This window comes from Macaca mulatta, chromosome 3, assembly GCF_049350105.2.
Source record: "Macaca mulatta isolate MMU2019108-1 chromosome 3, T2T-MMU8v2.0, whole genome shotgun sequence".
In the NCBI taxonomy this organism is placed as follows: Eukaryota; Metazoa; Chordata; class Mammalia; order Primates; family Cercopithecidae; genus Macaca; species Macaca mulatta.
In genome coordinates this window covers 129,035,292-129,058,823 of record NC_133408.1, presented here as the reverse complement: position 1 = coordinate 129,058,823, position 23,532 = coordinate 129,035,292, and the positions used below count along the sequence as shown (strand labels likewise).

General features: G+C 34.7%; 1 protein-coding gene across 5 annotated transcripts in view; it reads left to right on the top strand.

The window, feature by feature from the left end:
* Positions 1–23,532, top strand: part of CFAP69 (cilia and flagella associated protein 69) — a 67,059-nt gene that overhangs the window by 21,050 nt on the left and 22,477 nt on the right. For all 5 annotated transcript variants that reach the window (XR_013415931.1, XM_077998079.1, XM_028846089.2 and 2 more), the window contains exons 6-15: positions 2,338–2,436; positions 5,882–6,031; positions 6,137–6,314; positions 8,346–8,469; positions 11,415–11,463; positions 11,555–11,676; positions 13,979–14,195; positions 17,161–17,325; positions 20,818–20,936; positions 22,782–22,900. Coding sequence is in view for 4 of the 5 variants with exons in the window: in XM_077998079.1 (XP_077854205.1) it covers positions 2,338–2,436; positions 5,882–6,031; positions 6,137–6,314; positions 8,346–8,469; positions 11,415–11,463; positions 11,555–11,676; positions 13,979–14,195; positions 17,161–17,325; positions 20,818–20,936; positions 22,782–22,900 (1,342 nt within the window). In the remaining variant the exon portion in view is untranslated. The remainder of the gene's footprint in view (positions 1–2,337; positions 2,437–5,881; positions 6,032–6,136; positions 6,315–8,345; positions 8,470–11,414; positions 11,464–11,554; positions 11,677–13,978; positions 14,196–17,160; positions 17,326–20,817; positions 20,937–22,781; positions 22,901–23,532) is intronic.

The window sequence follows — 23,532 nt, the reverse complement described above, 5'->3', positions numbered from 1 at the left end:
GGAAACACTGGCTCTTTGAGTCAGCTCCTGGGACATGACAACATGTTCTCAAAACAAATCGTACATTAAATCAATACTTACTAGTTTAGGTCTTTATTTGTACAGGAGGAACAAAAGATACACAATTGATCCAATGCATCTTTAAAAATATTTGCTGAGTAGTGATGTTCCCAGCATTACACTCCATATAGAAAGATGTTAGAGATTCAACTGGAATGAAGAAAAAAAAGGATTTTTATTTTTAACATAGACACTAACCCTTTTATATCTCAGTAGGTTTTATAGTTTTTAATTTTAGTTACTTTGGGAAAACTACCTAGGGTTCACCTACTCTACAGCCCAGAGTAGGTGAAGGTGTTGTGGAGATTAGGTTAAACATGAGGGGGGCAGTTTAAAGAAAAACACCTTAGGGAGCAGGCAGGTTCAGAAATATGGGAATTTTTAATTATGTGAATCTCTATCATCAGTGGAAATTTACAACGAGAAGCCAACTCAAAAGAGGACATGGTAGTATTAACAGAGAAAAAGTGTAGTTTTTGTTGGTAACATTTTTTAAAATACCCCTGTTGCCATTATTTTTAAATATTGCTTCCAAAAGTGTTGACAGTCACTTGTATTATAAATACAGGCCAATTTTTTACTGAGTGTCAGCTTGTTCTTTGCTCAATGACTGGTACCCTGCCTGCACAACATGTTACTATCTCATGTGACAACAGTATGAACTCTTAACTTTAAATGAGTTTCCTTTGCTGATTACTGACTGCAAGTACTGCTCTTCTGTCTCTTGGTTTTTTTTAATGGCTGGAAACATTAGTTTAAACTAAAATAATTGTATAGAAGATGAAATGTTGAACAAAAACTCTTCATGATTTTAGTAAGAACTTCCAGTTTCTACTGTGTGCTAATAAGTTATATTACATTTTCCTCCAAATGATACATAGATATTTCTGACTCAGAAGCAAGATTCTGGAAATGGATGAGGGAAGAAGTTGGTACTCTGCCCTGAGATTATGAAACAGGAAGCTATGATAAATTATCTAAATTTACAGGAACTAAAACAGTGGAAAAGCAGACGAAAGACCCTAGAATTTCCCATAAGCCTGCATATTTGGATAGTCTTGTTGGAAAAGCTTAGTTGTTCCTGTTGTGTAAAATTTTTAAAACCTAAGTAGTGATTTTGCAACTCCAAAAGAACAGTCCAAAAAATAAAATTTAGAGTTAGAATAATCTTAAAACTGTCGTTTTTAAGTGATGTCTTTTGCAGAGATTCTCCTGAAGCTAGGGTCAGGCTTTCCTTTGTGCTTTCTCATTCTGTCCACCTGCCACCCCACTTGCTAACCACCTCCAGAGATGAGCATCTTGCAAGGGCTAATGCAAAAGAGGAATTGCTAATTATTCTTTTACCCTCAGAGAGTCCAACCAGTTCTAGTTTAGTTCTAAGGTCGATATCACTGACTACAGCTGTCCTCGGGCATTCAGAGAACCTGGATCATTTCCATAGTCCCACAGATCATTTTCAGATACCCTTGAGGATCATGTTTATAGGACTTCAACAGAGTAGATGCAAATCCAGTTTGAAATACAGGCTGAAGCCAATTTAATTGTAGTTTAGATATGACTGAAAAGGAAACTTCCTATTCGCCAACCCCACGCAGACAGCTTGAACATAAAACTATTATCCTTGCCTGTGGGGCAGCTGCCTAAAAACTCACTCTCTTCCAGTCTGCCAACAAATTGAAGAGCAAAGTTCACCTGAAACTTCTCTAAGCAAAGAACGCATTAGTAAAGGCAAAAAATTACTGACCCTCTAGTTAGGGAGAAAAATGCTAACCCATATCTTGTCAAAGTAATAATAGTATCTAATACATGTAGAACTTACAATATGCTAGATGCTTTTCTCAGCTCTTTTCTCATATTAGCTAATTTAATCCTCACAACAATCTTAAATGTGGTAACTATTGTTATACCTGTTTAATAGATGAGAAAAGTAAGACACAAGTTTACATGGGTAGTAAATGGCAGAGCCAGGATTTAATCTTAGACAGTCTGGTTCTAGCATTTGTGTTAATAATCATCATTCTTTTCTCCCTAGAAAGGAGAGGTTGAATTGATTGAGGGGCCAAATGTATAAGGATGGATTCAGGGTACTGTTTATATGTATATGTATGTATATGTGTGAGCATATGTATAAAAATATGTATATAAATTGAACATGATCCAGTTTGAATCTCTGAGAATATTGTTAATAATCATCATATTATTAACATTTTATGCCTAAATTCTACAAATAAGCTTATGACAGTGTTGTTAAGTAGCACCTGTTTATCTTTCTGGCAGGTGACTTAATGAAAATACCAAGTTCTGAATTGAGGATACAAATTTGTAAGTGTATTGTTGATTTTTATCATGCAGAACCACCAAAGAAGCATATTCCAGGTGAAGTTTACAATGGTCTTTCAGTGATAACTTGTGTATTTAGAAAACAGAACATTCTCATTTCTCTTTGAATTTGACAGACACAGTGGGCTCATAAATGTAACACATTAAAAAGAAAACTTTTTTTGTAGTCTTGATCTCTTCGGTCATCTTTTAAAAGTTATATATGTATTTTTCAGTTTTTGATTTGCATATTTTTATTCTGATGCTAAATATGAACAAATTTGTAAAGTGATGCCCAATTTAGTTTATTAATAATCATAAATGTTACTATTATGTAATACTATTGATAAAATTATTTTTTAAACACTTTATAATTATTTATAATATCTGCCCCCACTCAGTTAAATGTTAAACTACCAATACCAGGGCCATTCTCCATCATGTTTGGGAAAATAGTTCTGTGTGTTATAGCTAAGGGACCTTAATATATAGTGATAAGTGAACCACACTGAATTGGGCAGGAACACGACAGTGGCACGTGCACTGTGAGGATATAATGTTAAGATGTACTTCTTACCTTCATAGTTTCCATAATTTCTAATCGATCCAGGAAGGGAGAGAAGATATAAACAATAACTTCTTAAGTTATATGATTCTTAATATAGGTGGAAATAAGAGTCTATGGTAGTTCAAAAGAAAGATTATTTAAGACTAAGGAAAAATGGGAACCAGAAGTCAATTTAAAAAGGACAATTTAAAAAAAGAAAAAAGAAATTCAGGGAAAACAGAAGTAAGTCAAAAAGTAAAACACAAAAATGGAACAACAGCTAAACTAGAGAAATGAATAAGGAGATTCTTAAATGTCCAATTTGAACTACTGATGAGATAGATGGGTAGGAGTGTCTTGGTAGATAAAGGATATTGGATACTAAAAGCAACAGGGACCAGAAATACAGGTTTGGAATCCACCCAAATAGAGTTGAAAAGCCACCAGAATGGTTGAGTTTGCCAAGAGATAAAACAGATAAGCAGCAAGGCATGAAAAATGACATGGAGAGTGTCCATACTGAGGTTTGGAAAAAATGATTAAAAGAAATTGGCAGTGAAGGGAGGTTCAAAGAGGAGGAAGAAAACCTAAAGACTGCCATGTCTTGTGTGCCAATGAATGAAATATTTGACAAAGGAGGAGGAAGTTGTCTCAGTGTCAAATGCTGCAGAGTTTTCTGTAATCGAAGAGTTAAAAGGCCAAGTCAATGTGACACCTGAAAAGTTGTAGTTAATCTTTGACAGATCTATTGATACACAGTGGTCGGGGCAGAGGCAGGATTAAAGAATCAAGAGGATTGGCCGGGCGCGGTGGCCCAGCCTGTAATCCCAGCACTTTGGGAGGCCAAGGCGGGCGGATCACGAGGTCAGGAAATCGAGACCATCCTGGCTAACAAGGTGAAAGCCCGTCTGTACTAAAAAGAATACAAAAAATTAGCCGGGCGTGGTGGCGGGCGCCTGTAGTCCCAGCTGCTCGGGAGGCTGAGGCAGGAGAATGGCGTGAACCCGGGAGGCGGAGCTTGCAGAGAGCCGAGATTGCACCACTACACTCCAGCCTCGAGCCAGACTCCGCCTCAAAAAACAAACAAACAAAAACAACAACAACGTAAAAGAATCAGAGAATTGTGAGAGTAGAGGCACTGGATTTGAGACTGAGAGAGTAGTGGTAGTTCATGAATGCAGATATATCTTAAGATGAGATGGTGAAGAAAAAGAAAAGATGGAGAACAGCTCAACTAGTGCAGTCAGAGAAAGGTTATTTGGGTTTTTAGGATAGGAAGAAATCACATTTGTAGGCAGAAGAGCTAGAAGCTGGTAAGAAAGAAATGGGAAGGCGAAATAGCACAAGAGGATGGAATTAAGAGCACAAGCTTAGAGTTAACCTTGGCAAAATACAGACGCCCTTAAAAGAAAGGGAGACAAGTGGTGTAGGACTTAAGACAGAGGAGTATTATGGGGCAAAGACGTGAGGTTGATTTGGTCAGGCTCTGAAAATTAGGAGTCAGTGCTCTCACTATCACACAGTTGGTTTCAAGTAATGGGTATGGCCAGACATCTGGGACTACAGCTGAAAAGTCCTCAGTACAGTAGTTGAAAGAGACACAGCCCTGGAGACAGGAATTAAGTCCATGAGCTTTAGTAGTGTTGTATCCCTCTATTAAAATGTACCAGCAATAGAAAAACATACAGTAAATATAAAGTACATTTTGGTCCATCCATATGATAGACTATTATGCACTTAAAAATCATGATTTTAGAAAATATTTTATAGGATGGGGAAAAGCTTACAATAAAAGTTTAATGAGTACAGTAGAATATAAAATTCTGTATACTAGTATGTTGTTAAAATTGTATGCATACATTAAAAATATCACAAATATATGAAAATGTTAATGTTATCTCTAGATGATGAAAATATAGGCAATTTTTATCTTCCTCTTCTTACTTTTTAAATGCTTTTTAAAATTCATGTGGTGAGTAGCTAGAGCATATCATAGAAAGCTCATCACTGCATTGGACAGGGTCTTGTCCACAGCCAGAGATCATATTTAGAAAGATAAGACAAACTGACAGATACCTCAGAACTAGGGCAAAGTTAAGGAATCTAGTTGGACTCAAAAATCAAAAGTCAAGGAATTAGATAAGTGAGATCACTAAGAAAAAATAAAGCATCATCTCAGTAAATGAGGACCCTTTGGTGTTTATTTAATCCCTCTAGTTGAATGTAGTTAGGTAAGCACCTGTATACCTGCATCAAAAGGAGAGTTAGTATTTCTCACAGGTGCTAAGACAGAAGGAATTTTTATAAAATGTGTCACCAAGAATCAAATTTCCCTAAAATACCATTAAATTCATTCACAATTATCAGAGTAGCATTACATTTTTCACCTCTTATTTTATTGCGGACACTACATAATTGTTGTCCCTTGAAAGTACTGAAGTAATGCATTGGACCCGAACAGTGAAACTGACTAGTGAAAACATTCAGTATTTGTAATCAAATCATTTTCCATTATAGAAAGTCATATCTACTGACAAGAAATATTGTTCTTTTTTAGAATTTAGGGTGTTTCCAAAATTCATGGTCCTATTTTAAATACTACACCAGGGATCAGCAAACCCTGGGTCCCAGGTCAAACTAGGCCCACTGAAAACAAAATTGTGTTAGAACACAGCCATGCCCATTTATATTTGTACTGTTTATTACTGCTTTCTTGCCACAATGTGCTATAGAGCTGAGTAGTTGACAAGAAACCTTATAACCTGCAAAGCTTAAAATACTGTATGCCCCTTTACAGAAAAAGGTATGGCTCATCCCTATGCTGCACAATTCATAAATTCCATACACTTTTGAAAAGTTGTTCTTGCTGTTGCTTAATAATAAATTACTCATTCTTTTGTCTTAATGATCATTCTATGAGATAACTGTTTGTATTTATTAACTAATTGTTGTTAGGTTACCAGCAAGCAAGTTCATCATACAAGATTCAAATGGCTGAAGTTGGAGGATTAGCAAAAACAATGGTCCAGTCAATCACCTTGCTTGAACATCAACTTGTTGAGAAACTTTGGGTACTTAAAGTTCTGCAGCATCTCTCGACTTCTGGTTTGTATATTATTAAGTTTAAACACTTCATTGTCAACTACTTTTGTTTCTGTCTAAAAATGTCAATATTGTAAAGCAAAAATAATGTTTAAAATTTATTTTCAGAAGTTAATTGTACTATAATGATGAAAGCACAAGCAGCCAGTGGAATCTGTACTCACCTCAATGACCCAGATCCCTCTGGACAGCTTTTATTTCGTTCATCAGAAATACTTTGGAACTTGTTGGAAAAGTCTTCAAAAGAAGAAGTCATACAACAGCTTAGTAACTTGGAATGTTTGCTGTAAGTGTATGTGGTTAGATAGGAATGTTCTTTTAATCTTAAAATGATAGCCAGTGACATAACTAACATATTTGTTTGAATCTGTGTTCAATTATGTTTTAGATTCATGTAATGGCTATGTTTCAGGATATCTTCTTTGTGCCATGGTATAAATGAATCTGCACAATAACAAGCCACACTTTTCTATGTGGAAGGCTCTTGAAGTAGCTTCTTAACACTAAATTATACCTTAGAATATACATAAAGTAAAATTAGACTTTAGAAGAACAATTTCATTTATTTATCCAGTGAATCTATTATTGAGTGCTTACTATCTTCCAGATATTGCAGTAAGCATTAGCAACAAAATGTAAGCCTTCAAGTTGCTTCTTCACTTATTCAACAAATAATTGTCTGCTCTATGCCAGCTTCAGTATTAAGCCATAGAAATACCACTGAAAACAATACAGATATTGTCTTTGCATTCGTGGAATTTACATTGTGCTAGGAGGGATGGACAAGTAAATAGACAACTAAAAGAGAACATACTAAATGTTATGAAACAGATTATTGTAAGATGTACATGTTCTTCAGAAGAAGGTCAATCAGCACATTTTTGTTTGCAAGTGACTAAAAACCCAACTGATCAAAGCAATATAGAAAATTTATGGCTTATTTAACTACAAAGTCAAGGATAAAACTGGTTTGATGTACAGCTTTATTCAGGGATCAGCAGATATTAGGACTTGGTCCCCCCTCTCTCTACATTGTCTTCCATGGTGTTGGCTTCATACCCAAGCCTATGTGGTAAGACCTAAGAAGTCTAGGATCACATCATCTCAACCTCAAATCAAGCAGAAGAGAAACCTTGCTATCCTGAAGGCTCAGAGAAAAGTCTTTGAATTGAGTCCAGTTTGGCCCTGAATGGTCTAATATTGGTCAAATGCCCATTCCACAGTGACTTATTAATGCCAAAAGAAAAAATGCTCTGACTGGTGAAAAGGCAGCTGAAGGCAGCCTCACAGGAGCAAAAGTCAGGAAGGACTAAATGCCTAAATAAAAATAAGAATGCTGTTCTTATAAAAAGGGCAAGTAGGTCCCAGGAGGCAAAGCAACAAACGTCTACTATTAATACAAGGGAACCTAACTCAGAGTTGGAGAATTCATAACTGCTTCCTAATGAACTCAAGTCTAGTAACTGAATGACAAACAGGACTTGGTAACACAGAGAAGTTTTGCATGCAGAGAGCGTCCTAGACAGGGAAAAAAAGTGAAAATATAATTAGCAAAATCGGAAAACTAAAATTCAGTATGGTGAGAGCAGAAGGAACAGGCTACAATGGTGAGAGATGAGGCTAACAATGTTATCAGGGCCCATAACATGAAAGGCCTAATAAGCCTTGCTTGTTAAGGAGGTAGGACTTAATCCGAAGAACAAAGAATAGTCTTTAAATGGTTTTACAAAGGAAAATGACATGATTGAATGTATTATAGAGCTGTCACTTTGACCACCATGTGTAATAGACTGGTTTAGTGGATTCTTATCTGGTACATAGAGAATTAGAGGCAGATTTCGAAGTGTAAAAAATGTTAAAGATACGTTCAAATCAATAGTATAATATAAAAAGGGAGATTTTGTTGATAGACATTCAGGTAGTATTTCCATAAAAGTATGTGTCTTAGTTTGAGCTGCTATAACAAAGTACCATAAACTGGGTGGTTTGTAAACAACAGAAAGTTATTTTTCATAGTTTTGGAGGCTAGAATTCTGAGATCAGGGTGCCAGTGTGGTTGGGTTCTGATGAGGGTCCTTGTCTGGGTTGCATACTGCTGATATCTTGTATCCTTTCATGGAGGCAAGAGAGCGAGACAGCTCTCTGGAGTCCCTTTTATAAGGGCACTAATTCCATTCACGAGGGCTCATTACCTCCCTAAGACCTCACTCCTAAGACCGTCACATTGAGGGTTAGGATTTCAAAATATGAATTTTGGAAGGACGCAAACATTTAGTGCATAACAATATAGTTTTTAAAATATGATTTTACTTTCTAGGGCTTTGAAGGAAGTATTTACAAATCTGTTTATGAGAGGTTTCAGTCATTATGACCGTCAGCTTAGAAATGACATATTAGTGATCACTACAATTATAGCTCAAAATCCTGAAGCACCAATGATTGTAAGTATGAATCAAATTGCATTAATTTTAATTGTGGAAGTGGTGGGCATGGGTGAAAGAAGTCCTATATTATGTTGTAATATTTGTGTATTTTGTTGTAATGCTAAGTTATGCTGTAATATCATGATGGTCACCAGTATGCTTATCACTCTGCCAATTCTTCTTTGCAATCCTTTGGAAATTTGGAATCTTCTTCATATTGTGTGATTTATACACGTATTTACCACTTATGCTTTTCTTTCCTTCTTGATGATTTGAGTTTCCATCTGGCATCATTTCTCTTTCACTGGAAGAACTTTGTTTACAATTCCTTGTGGTGCAAACCTGCTGGCTGCTGGCAACAAATTATCTTAGTTTTCTTTTTATCTGAAAATATATTTAATTCATCTTAATTCTTAAAGTCTGTGCTCATTGAATATAGAACTCTAGGCTGAAAAGTTTTTGTTTAGCATTTCAAAGATAAAGTTCTACTGTCTTCTGGAGTCTGTTGTTTCTGATGAGAAATATTCAGTGTGAGGTTCTATGGTGTAATGGTGAGTACCCTGGACTCTGATGAGAAGTATTCATAATTTCAAATCATTATTCCCCTATGTATAATGTATCATCTTTTTCTCTCACTGTTTTCAAGATTTTCACTCTATCTTTGGTTTTTAGCAGTTTCGAAATGATGTGCTAAGGTGAGATCTCCTTTGTATTTGTTCTGCTTAGGTTTCATAGAGCTTCTTGGAGATATAAATTTAAGTCTTTAATAAGATTTGGAGAACTCTTGGCCATTATTTCTTCAAATATTTTTTCAGTCCCATTCTCCCTACTTCTTCAGGGACTCTGATTACTTTTATGTTTGACTTTTTGATATTGTCCCACAGGTTTGTGAGGCACTGCTCACTTTTTTCAATCATTTCTCTCTCTATTCTTCAGGTTGGATAATTTGTATTAGTCTATATATTTAAATTCATCGACTTTTTTATTTCTGTCATCTCCATTCTGCTGTTAATCTCATCCATCGCCTTTTTACTTCAGATATATTTTTCAGTTTTAGAATTTATTTTGATTCCTTTTTACAGTGTCTCTCCTAAGAGTTCTTGTCTTTCTATTCATTATGAGCATCTTTACTGTAGATTCTGGTATACTCCTCTGATGAGTTTTTAATAACAAATAACTATACATTTAACTTGGCTGTACTTATCCCTTTGAGGTATGACATTCCAAATCTCAATTCAGTTCTTGCCTGGGATGCTTGAGTATTCTCTGCACTTGTGTGGTTCAGACATCAGCCAGATATTTGGGAAGAGTTTGTACACAGAATTTAGCATTCTCTCTCTCTGGCTCTCTCCTTTATGGGATTTCTCCCTTCACTTTCTAGTGTTGGTGGTTGCCTCTGTCTTCTGGTTCTTCAGGCCACTAAGACCACAGGGTTACTCTGAGTTTTAGCATTCCCACGAGGTATAGAATATGGCCTGCTCTCAGGTCAAAAGCCTTTTTTTTTTCCTGAGACGGAGTCTTGCTCTGTCACCCAGGCTGGAGTGCAGTGGTGTGATCTCAGCTCACTGCAAGCTCCGCCTCCTGGGTTCACACCATTCTCCTGCCTCAGCCTCCTGAGTAGCTGGGACTACAGGCGCCCTCCACCACATCGGGCTATTTTTTTTGTATTTTTAGTAGAGACAGGGTTTCACTGTGTTAGCCAGATGGTCTCGATCTCCTGACCTCATGATCTGCCCACCTTGGCCACCCAAAGTGCTGGGATTACAGGCGTGAGCCACCGCCCAGCCCCAAAAGCCTTTTTTTAAATGGGAAACTCATTTAGTACCATTCCCTTCTACAAAATTCTGACATCCCTCCAGTGTCCGCTTACTCTTGGTCACACGATAGTTTTATTTGTCACCAGCAGGAGAATTTCTCTCGGAGCTACTACTCATCTGTACCAGAAGCTGAGCCTTCACATATTTTTTAATTAAAAATCATTGAATGATTGAAATTATTTAATAGAGATCCTTGGCAACAAGATTCACAAGTCAGGCACGTAAGTTCTAGTTGTGCTACAAAGAACTGGCTATGAAGACCTCAGCCCACTAACAGTGGACATCAAGTAGTCCCCATATAAGAGTCATGGAATTCATACTGTGCAAATAGGGAAACAGTCCTACATAGTATCCTAGTTAAAGCTGCGACTTATAGGTGAAACTTTGTTTCTCTAGAAGCCCCTGTTCAGTTAGTAATTTCTCATTAGTGTCCTTGCAAACATTCAGATGAATTTCACGAATGCGAGTCAAAGGAAATAATATTATCAGCATCTAAAGAAACCATATAGATCCTAAAGTAATGGGGCTATAAAACTACAAGCTCATAAGCCCAGGGTTTGCCCCTGTAAACTCTCCCTAATGTGCAAAGTCCAACTAGGATATCTCTGTCAGGAATGCTGACATGCTAAAATGTTTGCAACTCTGGTGATTCTTCGGGGCTTTTCATGCTAAGTAGGAACTACTTTATTATCTCTTGACCAAACGTTTGACATAGCAAGAATGACTGGGGTAGAAGTGGAGGTGTTTAAGAGGAAAGACTGTTGAGAATAACTGGATTTTCCTCCCTTACTCTGTCATTTGAAGTATAGATAATGAATTATAGAAGTAACTATGAAGACCTAATATACTTTGGATCCTTAACAATTTTAAACAGACTATTCATAGAATAATATAAAATATTTCTTAGAACCTACAGAAGTAAGTTTAAAATTAAATAAATCTGGCTTATTTAATTTTAAATAAGCTTATCTGGCTATATGTTTTTATTTTTTGCTTCACCCTTTATTACTATTCATGCTTTATGAATTCAAATGAATGACAGTAGGATAATTTGATAAATGTACATAAGTAGTAAATGTGAGTGTGTGCATCATAACTTGCATCTTATTCATTCATCTTTCTGCTTATTTTATGTATTTATATTAGGAATGTGGCTTTACCAAGGATTTGATACTGTTTGCCACCTTTAATGAAGGTAAAAAACATAAAACTTTCAACTTCTTATAATTATCTTGATGAGTCTTGTACAACATTTAAGCTTTCATTTTACTTTTTTTCCCTCACAGTTAAAAGTCAAAATCTTTTGGTAAAAGGACTTAAGCTTTCTAATTCCTATGAAGATTTTGAGTTGAAGAAATTACTATTCAATGTAATTGTGATCTTATGTAAAGATTTACCTACTGTACAGGTAAAGAGTAATCAAGGCAGGAAAATCAATAAAAATTGTCTCACTTTATAGTATAACTATTTTAAAGTCCTGACTGTAAATCTTTTATCAATTCATATATTTACCATAGAAAGTAGTAAAATTTTACTAACCTGAATTTTAGCTTTAAAATTTTTTCTTTGCTTATCTGTTAGTAAACAGTGAAGTACTTAAATTTAAACTACATAAACCAAAGAAAAATAGTAGAACCTAAGAGATTTAATGATACAGTTAGATCTCTTGAATTAGACAGCATAAAATGAAAGAAGCTTCACATAGGCCTGTCCAGCCTAATAATCTGTCTCTGACCATAGTAACAAGGGCTGATTTAATGCTGGAGAAAATTATTAACCTCTGTGATGCCAATCTCAAACTCTTATGAACCTGTTTTTTCAACACACAAGTTTAGTGTCTTTAATTACTTTTACTCTCTATGAATTCATCTTAATACTTTGTTTCCTGCATAACAGCGTGATGTAATTTGAAGAACATTGGAATTGAATTTCACTTCTGGCTTATCACCTACTAGCTACGTGGCCTTAGCAAAATTACCTCATCTATCTGTGGTTCATTTCCTCCTTCTGTAAAGGAAAGATTATAATGCTTCGGCCCTGCTCACAGGTCTATTGTGAAGTTTGGATGAAGGTTTTTTTAACTATAAAGTGATAGTAAATGTATTATTAACAATTCTGTTAGTTTAGTTAGTTGCTGCATTAAGTGAAATTTCCTTCTAGTCTAAAACTCTACCAAACTCCAAGGATTACCATAAAAAAGAAGTAGGAATTCAGTCTATCAACTTCACCACCAATAATATAAAGATGGGATAGTCTAGCAGTAAAGGCTTTATAGTCAGACAGAATCTCAGTGCTACCACTTTCTAGCTATGTGGCATTGAATGGGTTGTTTGATTTCTCTAAATCCCAGGTAGCTCAACTTCAACATGGGGATAACACCTACCTCGAGATTATTATTAGGATTTAACCGAGCTGAGCATTTTCTTAGTAATGCAACTTTAAGGAATATATATATTTTCAAATGCTCAGGAAAAGAAAAATTGTCTTTACAATTATAACTTTGTTATTTGTGACCAAAAAAATACATACTGTGTAGAACCTAAATGCATTTTCCAAAATGCAAATGGAAAATCATTTGGAAAATTATTCCATAAAGTATGGTTTATTATTCCAATAGAGTATTATATAAATTTTAAAAATTAGACCTATAAAGATAATAAAATTTACACTACAGTTTATAAATCAATTCTAATTGATTGAACAACATTTTATAGACAACACAGCCAAGTAGCACAGATTATGGTGACGAACTTCTTAAAACACTTTGTGAGCAGTGAAATCAATAATTTTTATGTGTCACATAATTTGTGGTCCAGTAATATTGCTAGTAATGATAATGAATATGTACACTATCATTTGCAATACACAGGATTTTTTTTTTGAAACATCATATACTTAATTCTAACAATAATGTTAGAACTAGTAGTTATTCCTGTTTTCTCAACCCTAAATCTTGCATTCTTTTCACATGGAGTAGTAGGGAATTAGAAAAATTAACTATTTTTGTGAAAATCTTTCTAGAACAATGCTAAATTAAAAGAAAATTAAATATAATATAGCATATGGGGTTTTATTCTCTTGTGAATCATAAATATGCATCCATCAGAATTAGCTGTATTAATTCTGTTGTCATAATAGCTATGCATTTTAATCTCATTTTTATTAAAATGATAGGTTCAATAAAATTTTAAAATACTAGGCATGTAATGAAGCATGGCTTGTGACCTAACTGACATTTATTTGGCAGAATGTTTATGTAAGTTCTGTTGCATGTGGTTAAATATTCACTTAGTCATTACCTCAGACAAAGTTGTTTTTTATGGTACACAACTGAGTCTGTGAGATATTTCCTTTTTAAAAAGAGAGTGAGGAAAGAAATGTCAGCACTTGCCCCAAAATATTCTACTCCTGTGGTTTTATTATAAGCAGGAACTAAATTACATATATGAGCAGCAAAAACAAAAAATTAACACATATTTTATGTTATTGTCAGAGAGTACATACCTCAGAAAAGAGGATTATAACCGTTATTAAATTTTTGTTTTTTTATTATCATTTTTTTGCTGCCTATCATAGATTGGGATTATTTTATAAAGGAATTATTTTGAAATAATCCTCAATAAAACATCAAAATGTAAATTTTTAATTTAATTGCCTTAAAGTATTTTTAGCTATGTTTCTAACAAAGTATCCTTTGTTCTTTCTCACAGCTATTAATTGATGGCAAAGTTATTTTGGCTTTGTTTACCTATGTTAAGAAGCCTGAGAAACAAAAGATAATGGACTGGTCTGCAGCACAGCATGAAGAATTACAACTGCATGCAATTGCCACTTTGTCATCAGTGGCTCCTTTATTAATAGAAGAATACATGTCATGCCAGGGAAATGCTCGAGTCCTTGCATTTCTAGAATGGTGTGAGAGTGAAGGTGAGTGGCCCTTCAAGATTCTTGTCAAAATTTTAATCTTCATATTTCAACTGAATGCTCAATATATGCATAGAAATAACAATGAAATCAGTTAAAGCTATGAGAAGTAAAAACATATAGACCTGTCTTCTTAATGTATTTATATGTTGTTTTAAGAAAAACACAGATTTGATTTAAAGTCAGACATTAGTAAACCTCATAGTTGATGCACACCTGAAAGAAATCATACATATAATTTAAATTTTTGTATTATTAGACCTATCTAAAAATTATATTTTGGAAGAAAATAAATCCTGGGAATGTTTTATTTGCTTTGTTTGTTTGTTGAGACGGGGTCTCACCCTGTCACCCAGGCTACAGTGCAATGGCATGCTGATGGCTCACTGCAGCCTCAACCTCCTAGGCTCTAGCGATCCTCCCACCCCAGCCTTCCCAGTAGCTGGGACTACAAGTGCATGCCACCATGCGAAGCTAATTTTTGTATTTTCTGTAGACAGGATTTTGCCATGTTGCCCAGGCTGGTCTCAAACTCCTGGGTTCAAGCCATCTGCCTACTTCGGCCTCTCACAGTGTTGCGATTACAGGCATGAGCCTGAAATCAATTACAATATTGCCCAGTCTGTCAGTATTATAATACATTCATTCAACAAATATTTATGACTGCCTACTGGATACTAGATACTGTCTTAACTACTGAAAATACAGTTAGGCTTTAAATAAATAAACATCATTTTCTCTATGGAGCTTAAAATCTAGACCTCTAGCCAGAAGTAATGACTCCAATGTGGTCTACCAAATTAGTAGAGCCCCAATTTGTTTGTATTTTGTTTCAGTTCTTAGAAAGGAAATAAGAAATACATTCATTTTTAAATAAAGTTTTATAAGGAGGATATTGCATCTTTTCTGGTAGTAAATTTGCTCTGGAAATAATTTTGTATGATGCATTTTCATTAGATCAAGAGTATCGCCCATTTATGCATGAAGGAGGAAAAAAAAGATAGCCTTTTTATTCTCATTTCTAATATACTGAGCTACTAAATTTAGTCTTGTAAAATTATTTACCACTAAATGAAGCAAGTCGTCAGTCTATCCTTTATATCATTTATGTTCATAGAAAACTTTAAGGCAAAAGGGGAAATGCTGGCTAATAAGAGAAAGACTGATAGCTAATAGTTTTTCAGAACCTACTATCTGGTGAGCCTTAAACACCTTCCAAGTATTAAGTCATTTTAATCCTCTCAACAAACCTAGGAGATATAGGTACTATTATTATCCCTGTGTATCAGATGGGTAGAACTCAGTCTAAGAAGCTAAATAATTATTCCTGGCCACAAGTGGCAGAGCAAAAATTTAACCGAGGTTCTATAATAGAACCCACAATTGTAACCAACATTCAATACTTAGAACAGTATTTTCAACTTTTTTTTTTAGCTGGAAATATAAAGCTACTTCTAAAAGAAGCTTTTAAAGAAAGCATAGCATGAAGAAGGGAGGATTTGCCTTGCTACTTATCAAGACCTACCATAAAGCTATAGTAATTAAAATTATGTGGTACTGGGTCATGGATAGACCAATGGCATGGAATATATGGAAGGTTGGCATTATGAGAGATGATACTGCCAATCAGTGAGGGAAGGGTGGTGTTGGGGCAGTTGGTCCTCCATGTGAAAAAATAAAAATTAGACCTCTTCACTTTGTTTTTTCTAAAAATCAATTGCAAAAGTAATAAAGACGTAAATATGAAAAGTCATACAGTGAAACTCTTAGAAGAAAACATGGGAAAATATCTTTTTGCTAGATATCAGCGTAGGAAAGGTTTCTTTAAAAATACTCATGAGTTTAAGGTATAAGAAAAGATCGATGCATTTAACGACTGTAAAATGTACAAATGTCTGTTTGACAAAATCTAAGTGAAATACTAATTTACAAATTGAGAGATGACATTTACTACCCCTGTGACTGGTAGTAGATTATAATCCAGGTTCATAAATAACTCCTATATATCAACAAGAAAACAACTCAGTAGAGAAGTATACAAAGACTAAGAACTGCCATGTCACAGAGAAAACCCTACATTTTCAAAAACCATTTTAAAACTCTCAATCCCAAGGCAATCAGGTAAGTGCAAATTAACAACAATGAACTACCATTTCACATTTAGCAGATTTCATGGGAGAAAATCAAGGCCAGGTGCAGTAGCTCACACCTATAATCCCGACACTTTGAGAGGTCAAGGCAGGAGGATCACTTGAGGTCAGAAGTTCAAGACCAGCGTGGGCAACATGGTGAGACCCTATATCTTAAAAAAAAAAAAGTCAGCTGGTCATAGTGGCACACATCTGTAGTCCTAGCTTCTTGGGAGGCTGAGGTGGGAGTATCACTTGAACCCAGGAGATTGAGGCTGCAATGAGCTGTTATCATACTGTTGCCCTCTAGCCTGGGCAACACAGCAAGACCCTGTCTCTTAAAAAAGAAAAATTAACTCATCTTATACATTGTATCTTTAGTAAAATTCAGTGTGGATGTATCCTATATTATTCTGGTCACATGGAAAAATTCTTCTCAATGAATATAAGAGGACATGAACCAGAATGTTTATTGTAACAATTTATACTAGTGAATGGATAAACTATAATTCATTTATTAAAATGAACGCTGAAACCAATTAAAATGAATAATCTAGATCTACTTGTGAAAATGTGAATAATTTTTAAAATAAACATGTTGAGTAACAAAAGCAAATTGCAAAAGATACATATAATATGATACATTTGAGTAAAATTCTAAAACACCTACTTCTAAGAATAAGAGGGAAAAGGGATAATATTTTATTTCTCTAAAAAAACTAAAGCAAATATAACAAAATTTTAACATTTGTTTAAAGTTTTGATAGATGTATAAGATATCTGATATATTTGTTTTATTTGAAATGTTTTTGTTTTAAATTATCAATTTTTCTCCACAGATCCGTTTTTCAGTCATGGTAACAGTTTTCATGGTACAGGTGGCCGAGGCAACAAGTTTGCCCAGATGCGTTACAGTTTAAGACTCCTGAGAGCTATGGTCTACCTCGAAGATGAGACTGTAAACACAGATCTTTGTGAAAAGGGAACAATTCAGCAAATGATAGGTAAAATATAATGTGATGGTTTACTGATGAAAGAGAAATATTTTTAATAGTAGTAGTTTTGTTTGAAATATTTTTCCAAAATTTATTTTGTCTTTATGACTGAGAAACTCCTGAATATTTTCTTGATTTTTGTTTCATATTGTTGCTATAAATCAGTGTGTCTTCTTATTGAAATATCATACTCATTAACCCTTTAAACATTTATTTCTTCAACTCAGATATCATTTCATTTAGGATTATCTTTAACTTGTTTTAAAATGGGCTATTGTTATGGTTTATTCTTTTTGTAATAAAGGTCACCACTTTTGGCCAAGTCTTTTGGAACTATTTTAAAACAGGGTAACATGGCATGTTCCAATGCATGTGTCATAACAGAACATTGGTACATTGGTATTTACAGAAATGTACAGAGGAGTTTCTTTTCTGATATGAAATATCAGAATATCCTTGACTTTCAACTTAACACTTGGCTATGCTAGATGAGAAAATAGAAACTATGTATATCATAGAAAGATAGCGTGTGTTACCCTATATGTCATCAATTAAACACTTAATGAGTTTCCCCTAAAATAAGTACACATAAACTCAGTGTAAAATTCAGAACCCCTAAACAAAAGCTGCTTTGTCTTTTGTTGTTTAAAAAACAAATAGTTCTCTGGATCATACCTTTCCTTGACTTTGAAAAGAGCTATTTCATTCATATTCAGGCTTTGCTTCACTAGTCAATTATATAATCTGCTAGATGTCCATTAATTATAAATGTCTACTCAAAAACTCTTCTACTTGTTAAATTAAGATGATTACTCTTCCATCATTAGTGGAGTGGTGCTCTCCAATAATAATAATACAGGAAATAACAGGAAATCGAAGTATATTAAAAAGGTGAAACATTTACCTTTTTGCCCAGTTTGTTTGTGATGAACAAACCTGAAAGTACGTTTTATCATTCCTGTGCACATTCTGTTGTACAAAACTCAGTCTAACCAGAGGAAATCCAGGACATGTAATCTTTCATATGTCTAGGAAGAATTCTTAATCCTACCTGCACTAGAGAATGGGGTAGGGAAAAGGGAAAACAAATAGCAATGGTTTTTTTCTTCTTAAAATCTTTTCCCTTTAACTGGAAAGAAGCTGATCTTTATGTTAAGTTCTTAGAGGCAGAGACCTTGTCTTATTGAGTCTAACGTGGCTTTGTAGTAGTAACGTGCTCAATAAGTAGTAACTAGATTTTAAATGTAAATGTTTATATCCTTCCTGGGTACAGTGTACACTGCAGTGATGGGTGCACCAATGTCTCAGAAACCACCAATAAAGAACTTATCCATGTAACCACAAACCACCTGTTCCCCCAAAAACTATTGAAATAAAATATAAATGTTTTATTTCCTGTATAGACACTGGTGTTACAAACATGTATAGAGCAGGACACTGAGGATCTTTTCCTTAATGAGAAAACAGAAACTATGTATATCATAGAAAGATAGCATGTGTTGTCCTACACGTCATCAATTAGACACTTAATGAGTAGTACAGAGTAAATGTTACAGAAACTAAGAGTCTTGGGTAGTTTTCAAGGCTGGGAAGTCTTAGGATTCTGTGAGATCAGGGTAGTTTAGAGGTGGAAAAGAAGAGATGGCCCTCAAGCAAGGAAATACCATGAACAGAGAGACATGGTCCTGAAATATGCATGGTGATGTGTTCAGAGCTAGTTTAAGAGGAGCCAAAGTGTTATGAAGGTAACACAAGACAGGTTAACTGTATAGTCAGAGGCCAAGACGGAATGAGTTTTGAGTGATTGACAGTAGTTCGAACTTCATCCTCTTAAGGCATGGAGAGCCTCAAAGGGTTTTGATTAGTGAGGATATATGTACAATGTTGTGTTTTAGGAAGAAGAATCTGGGAGAAATAGAATGATCTATAACAAGGAGAGAATAAAGGCAAGGAGTTGAAAGGTACATAAATATGAGCATTATACTATGTGTTACAGGCAGCAGGGAAAGTTTCTCCCTGCACTCAGGTCAGAAGAAGAATGAGATGATCTAGAAAGAAGAAGCAGACATATGGCCAGTCAAATTGGATTCCCAGAAGATGTTCCTGATAAAGCGATATAGGCCCCTCTATCCGTGGCATACCCCAGCACTGGGTATCCAGCAGGCTCAACTAGCCTCTCTTAGGGTCTGATCCCCCACCTGTAATTCATCTAATGGGACCTAGAATAGTCGCTAAGGCCAGTTATGGAGATAGGCTGTGATTTCTGTGGCCCTTCTGCTTTGGAACATAGCTCCATACTTTCCCGCTAATGCCAGTTACCCTTTTAACAGAGAAAAAGTGACTTTTTTTCTTTATTTAAAGCTTAAAAAATCCTTTTTGGGGCAAAAGTGTATCATGAATATCATTTCATCGGTGTTAGTGGCCATCTTCAGTCCTTTTCAATTTCAATTACAAGCAAAAGAGGGATTTTAAAGGACATGGAATACTGTTACCTAAAGTTGTTTAAAACACCTTCAGTTAGACATCAAGGAAAGATGCAGAAAGCAATAACAGGAGTAGAAAATGCACCTAAAGAGATCTGCCGCCTTTGCCTAGAATTGACCCTGTTAACCATGAGGAGAAGAAGAGATGAGGCAAACCACAGTCAGGAAATTTGGTCATATATTTGCAAAGGCCCTCATTTCCTACCTCTTGAAACGCTGCATATTTTTAAACACAGTTTGCTGAGCAAAGTATCCGGTTATTGGGGCATCCTTTAATGACATACTATTAATTCTGTACTAGAATTTCTGTATATGTGAGGCTATGGATTATACTGAGAAATTCTGTATATGTAGGTAGGGCTACTGATTGCATTGAAAGCTCTAGGAATTCATTTATCATCTTTTCACAGCCTCTAGGTTACTGTGCAATGAAAATATCCTCTTCGAAAATAGTTTTTCTAGGCTGGGCATGGTGGTGCACACCCGTAATCCCAACACTAAGCCACTCTGTAACTTCCTGGGGTCTGTTCACATGAAGAACTATATCTACTCCTTCGGTTCCGAAAATTTCCTGTTTAAGATAATTTGTTTTAAATTATTTCTTAAATAAATAATTCCTCCCTTTCCTACTTTATCTGTCCCCTAAAATTGCTTTTTTACCAGAGAAATACAGCAACATTGTTAGAAAAATACTATTTTTACTACAATTTAAAAAACTGTACTTACTTATTTTCAGGAATTTAAAATAAATTATTATAAAACTAATCATTTTAAGAGGGGGCATCAATCAACATGCCAGCTTAATAATATCCCTTGATACTTTTTGTTTTATTCCCTTTCTCCTAAAAAAAGTCATAAAACTTGCACTTTGATTTTCTTCAACAATATAATGACTGCAGTCTAGCATTATGTCAGATTAATTCTTAGATTAAGATTTAGAAGAGATTTCCTAAAAGTAATTGATCAAAATAAAAGTAGTATCCAATAACTATATATACTTTGAACATTTTCATACCAGGAATCTTTAAAAATATAATAAGCAAGCCTAATGAAAAGGAAGAAGCCATTGTTTTGGAAATCCAGTCTGATATTTTACTTATCCTATCTGGTCTTTGTGAGAATCACATTCAAAGGAAGGTATGTATGCCTGTGAAAGTTTTGTTCAGGTCTCCCAGTCACCTAACACTATAAACTATTTTTGGAAGTTTCTATAATTGTATTTAAATTTGTGAAAATTTAATATTTTTGTTAATAATTAGAGCATAATTATATAAAGTAAAAGGTAAAAAATATACAACAGTATACACCCATTTAACTAACACCCCCAATTAAAACAGAGAATATTTCTATGTCTATAAAATTTCCTCAACCCATTAGAAGCCATGCCCCCGCTCACTTCCAGACAAACTACTATTCTGTTTTCTATTCCTAAAGGTTGGTTTTGCCTATTCTTTAAGTTTATATGAATGGAATCGCACCATATTTACTCTTTTATTCTGGATTCTGTCATCCAGCATCGTATTTTAGAAATATATCCATGTTGACCGGGCATGGTGGCTCAGGCCTGTAATCTCAGCACTTTGGGAGGCTGAGGCAGGTGGATTGCCTGAGGTCAGGAATTCGAGACCAGCCTAGCCAACATGGCGAAACCTCATATCTACTAAAAATACAAAAATTAGCCAGGCGTTGTGGTGCGTGCCTGTAATCCCAGTTACTCAGGAGGCTGAGGCACGAGAATTGCTTGAACCTAGGAGGTTACAGTGAGCCCAGCTCTCACCACTGCACTCCAGCCTGGGTGACAGAGCGAGACTCTAAAGCAAAAAAAAAAAAGAAAGAAAGAGAGAAAGAGAGGGACAAAAAGAAATTCATGTCATTGCATGTATCAATAATTCATTTCTTTTTATTGCTAAATTGTATTCCATTGTGTGAATATACCAAAATTTGTTTATCTGTTCCCCTATTGATAGGTAGGCACTTGGGTTGTTTTTATTTACGCTATAATGAATAAAGCCTGAGTGAATATTCTTGTGCTAGTCTTGTACTACTGGGTATAATGCTTTCATTTATCTTGGGTAAGTATCTACAATTGGAACTGATGTATCATAAAGTAGGTGTATCTTTATAAGAAGCTGCCAAAGAGTTTTCCAAAGTGGGCTATACCATTTTAAATGTTGTTTGGGGTTTGAATTGGGATCAAGCCTAAAGCCAAAAGTTAGAACAAGATCTTAATCCCCTTTTATCTTTTGTAGCTCCATAGTGAACTCTGAGGCTCAGAGATTGATAATTTAAATATTAAATAGCAAGGGATGGAATTGTAAATATAAAAACAAAAAAAAAAAAAACGATGGTTTCAGTAGATAGATTTTAAGTGAATGTTTAGCTCCAAGCTTTGAGGCAACTTCTCATTGTATTCCACCACCCTGTGCCTGGGCTCCTCTGGAAAAATAATCATAATCTTGCTTACTGGGAACCAGAACTGAACATCAAGGCAATGAGAAAGGTAATTAGTAAGAGAAAAATATTAGGTGGTTAAAACTTCGCATAAATTATTAAAGGTTTTAACTACATTTATATCCTATTTCTCTCTTGGGGTCATTAGAAAATCTTGCATGATAATTCTTACTATCTAAGAATTAATCTGACATAATGCTAGACTGCAGTCATTATAATGTTGAAGAAAATCAAAGTGCAAGTTTTATGACTTTTTTTGGGAGAAAGGGAATAAAACAAAAAGTATCAAGGGATATTATTAAGCTGGCATGTTGATTGATGCCCCCTCTTAAAATGATTAGTTTTATAATAATTTATTTTAAATTCCTGAAAATAAGTAAGTACAGTTTTTTTAATTGTAGTAAAAATAGTATTTTTCTAACAATGTTGCTGTATTTCTCTGGTAAAAAAGTAATTTTAGGGGACAGATAAAGTAGGAAAGGGAGGAATTATTTATTTAAGAAATAATTTAAAACAAATTATCTTAAACAGGAAATTTTCGGAACTGAAGGAGTAGATATAGTTCTTCATGTGATGAAAACAGACCCCAGGAAGTTACAGAGTGGCTTAGGCTATAATCTACTTCTTTTTAGTACATTGGACAGCATTTGGTGAGTATTACTGTACTCAAATTAAGTAGACTCACAGCAGTCATGCATCACTTTACAACAGTGAGGATACATTCTGAGAAATGTTTCCTTAGGCAATTTCATCTTATGCAAACATTATAGGGTGTAGTTACACAAACATAGATGGTATAGCCTACTACACACTTAGGCTAGATGGTATAGCCTACTACATACTTAGGCTAGATGGTATAACCTAAAGGCTACAAACTGTATGTCATGTTACTGTACTGAAAATTGTAGGCAACTGTAACACAATGGTAAGTATTTGTGTATCTAAACATGCCTAAACATTTAAAAAGGTACAGTAAGACTATAGACTAAAAGATTTTTAAAAATTCATATACTCGTATAGGGCACTTATAAATGGAGCTTGCAGTACCAGTTGCTATGAGTGAGTCAGCGAGTGAATAGTGAATGAATGTGAAGGCCTAGGACCTTATTATACATTGCTATAGACTTTATCAACACTCTACACTTAGATTACACTAAACTTATTTTTAAAATATTTTTCTTTTCTCAATAAGTTAACCTTAGATTACTGTAATTTTTTTTACTTTATAGATGTTTTAATTTTCTTTAAGTTTTTGGCTCTTTTGTAATAGCATTTAGCTTAA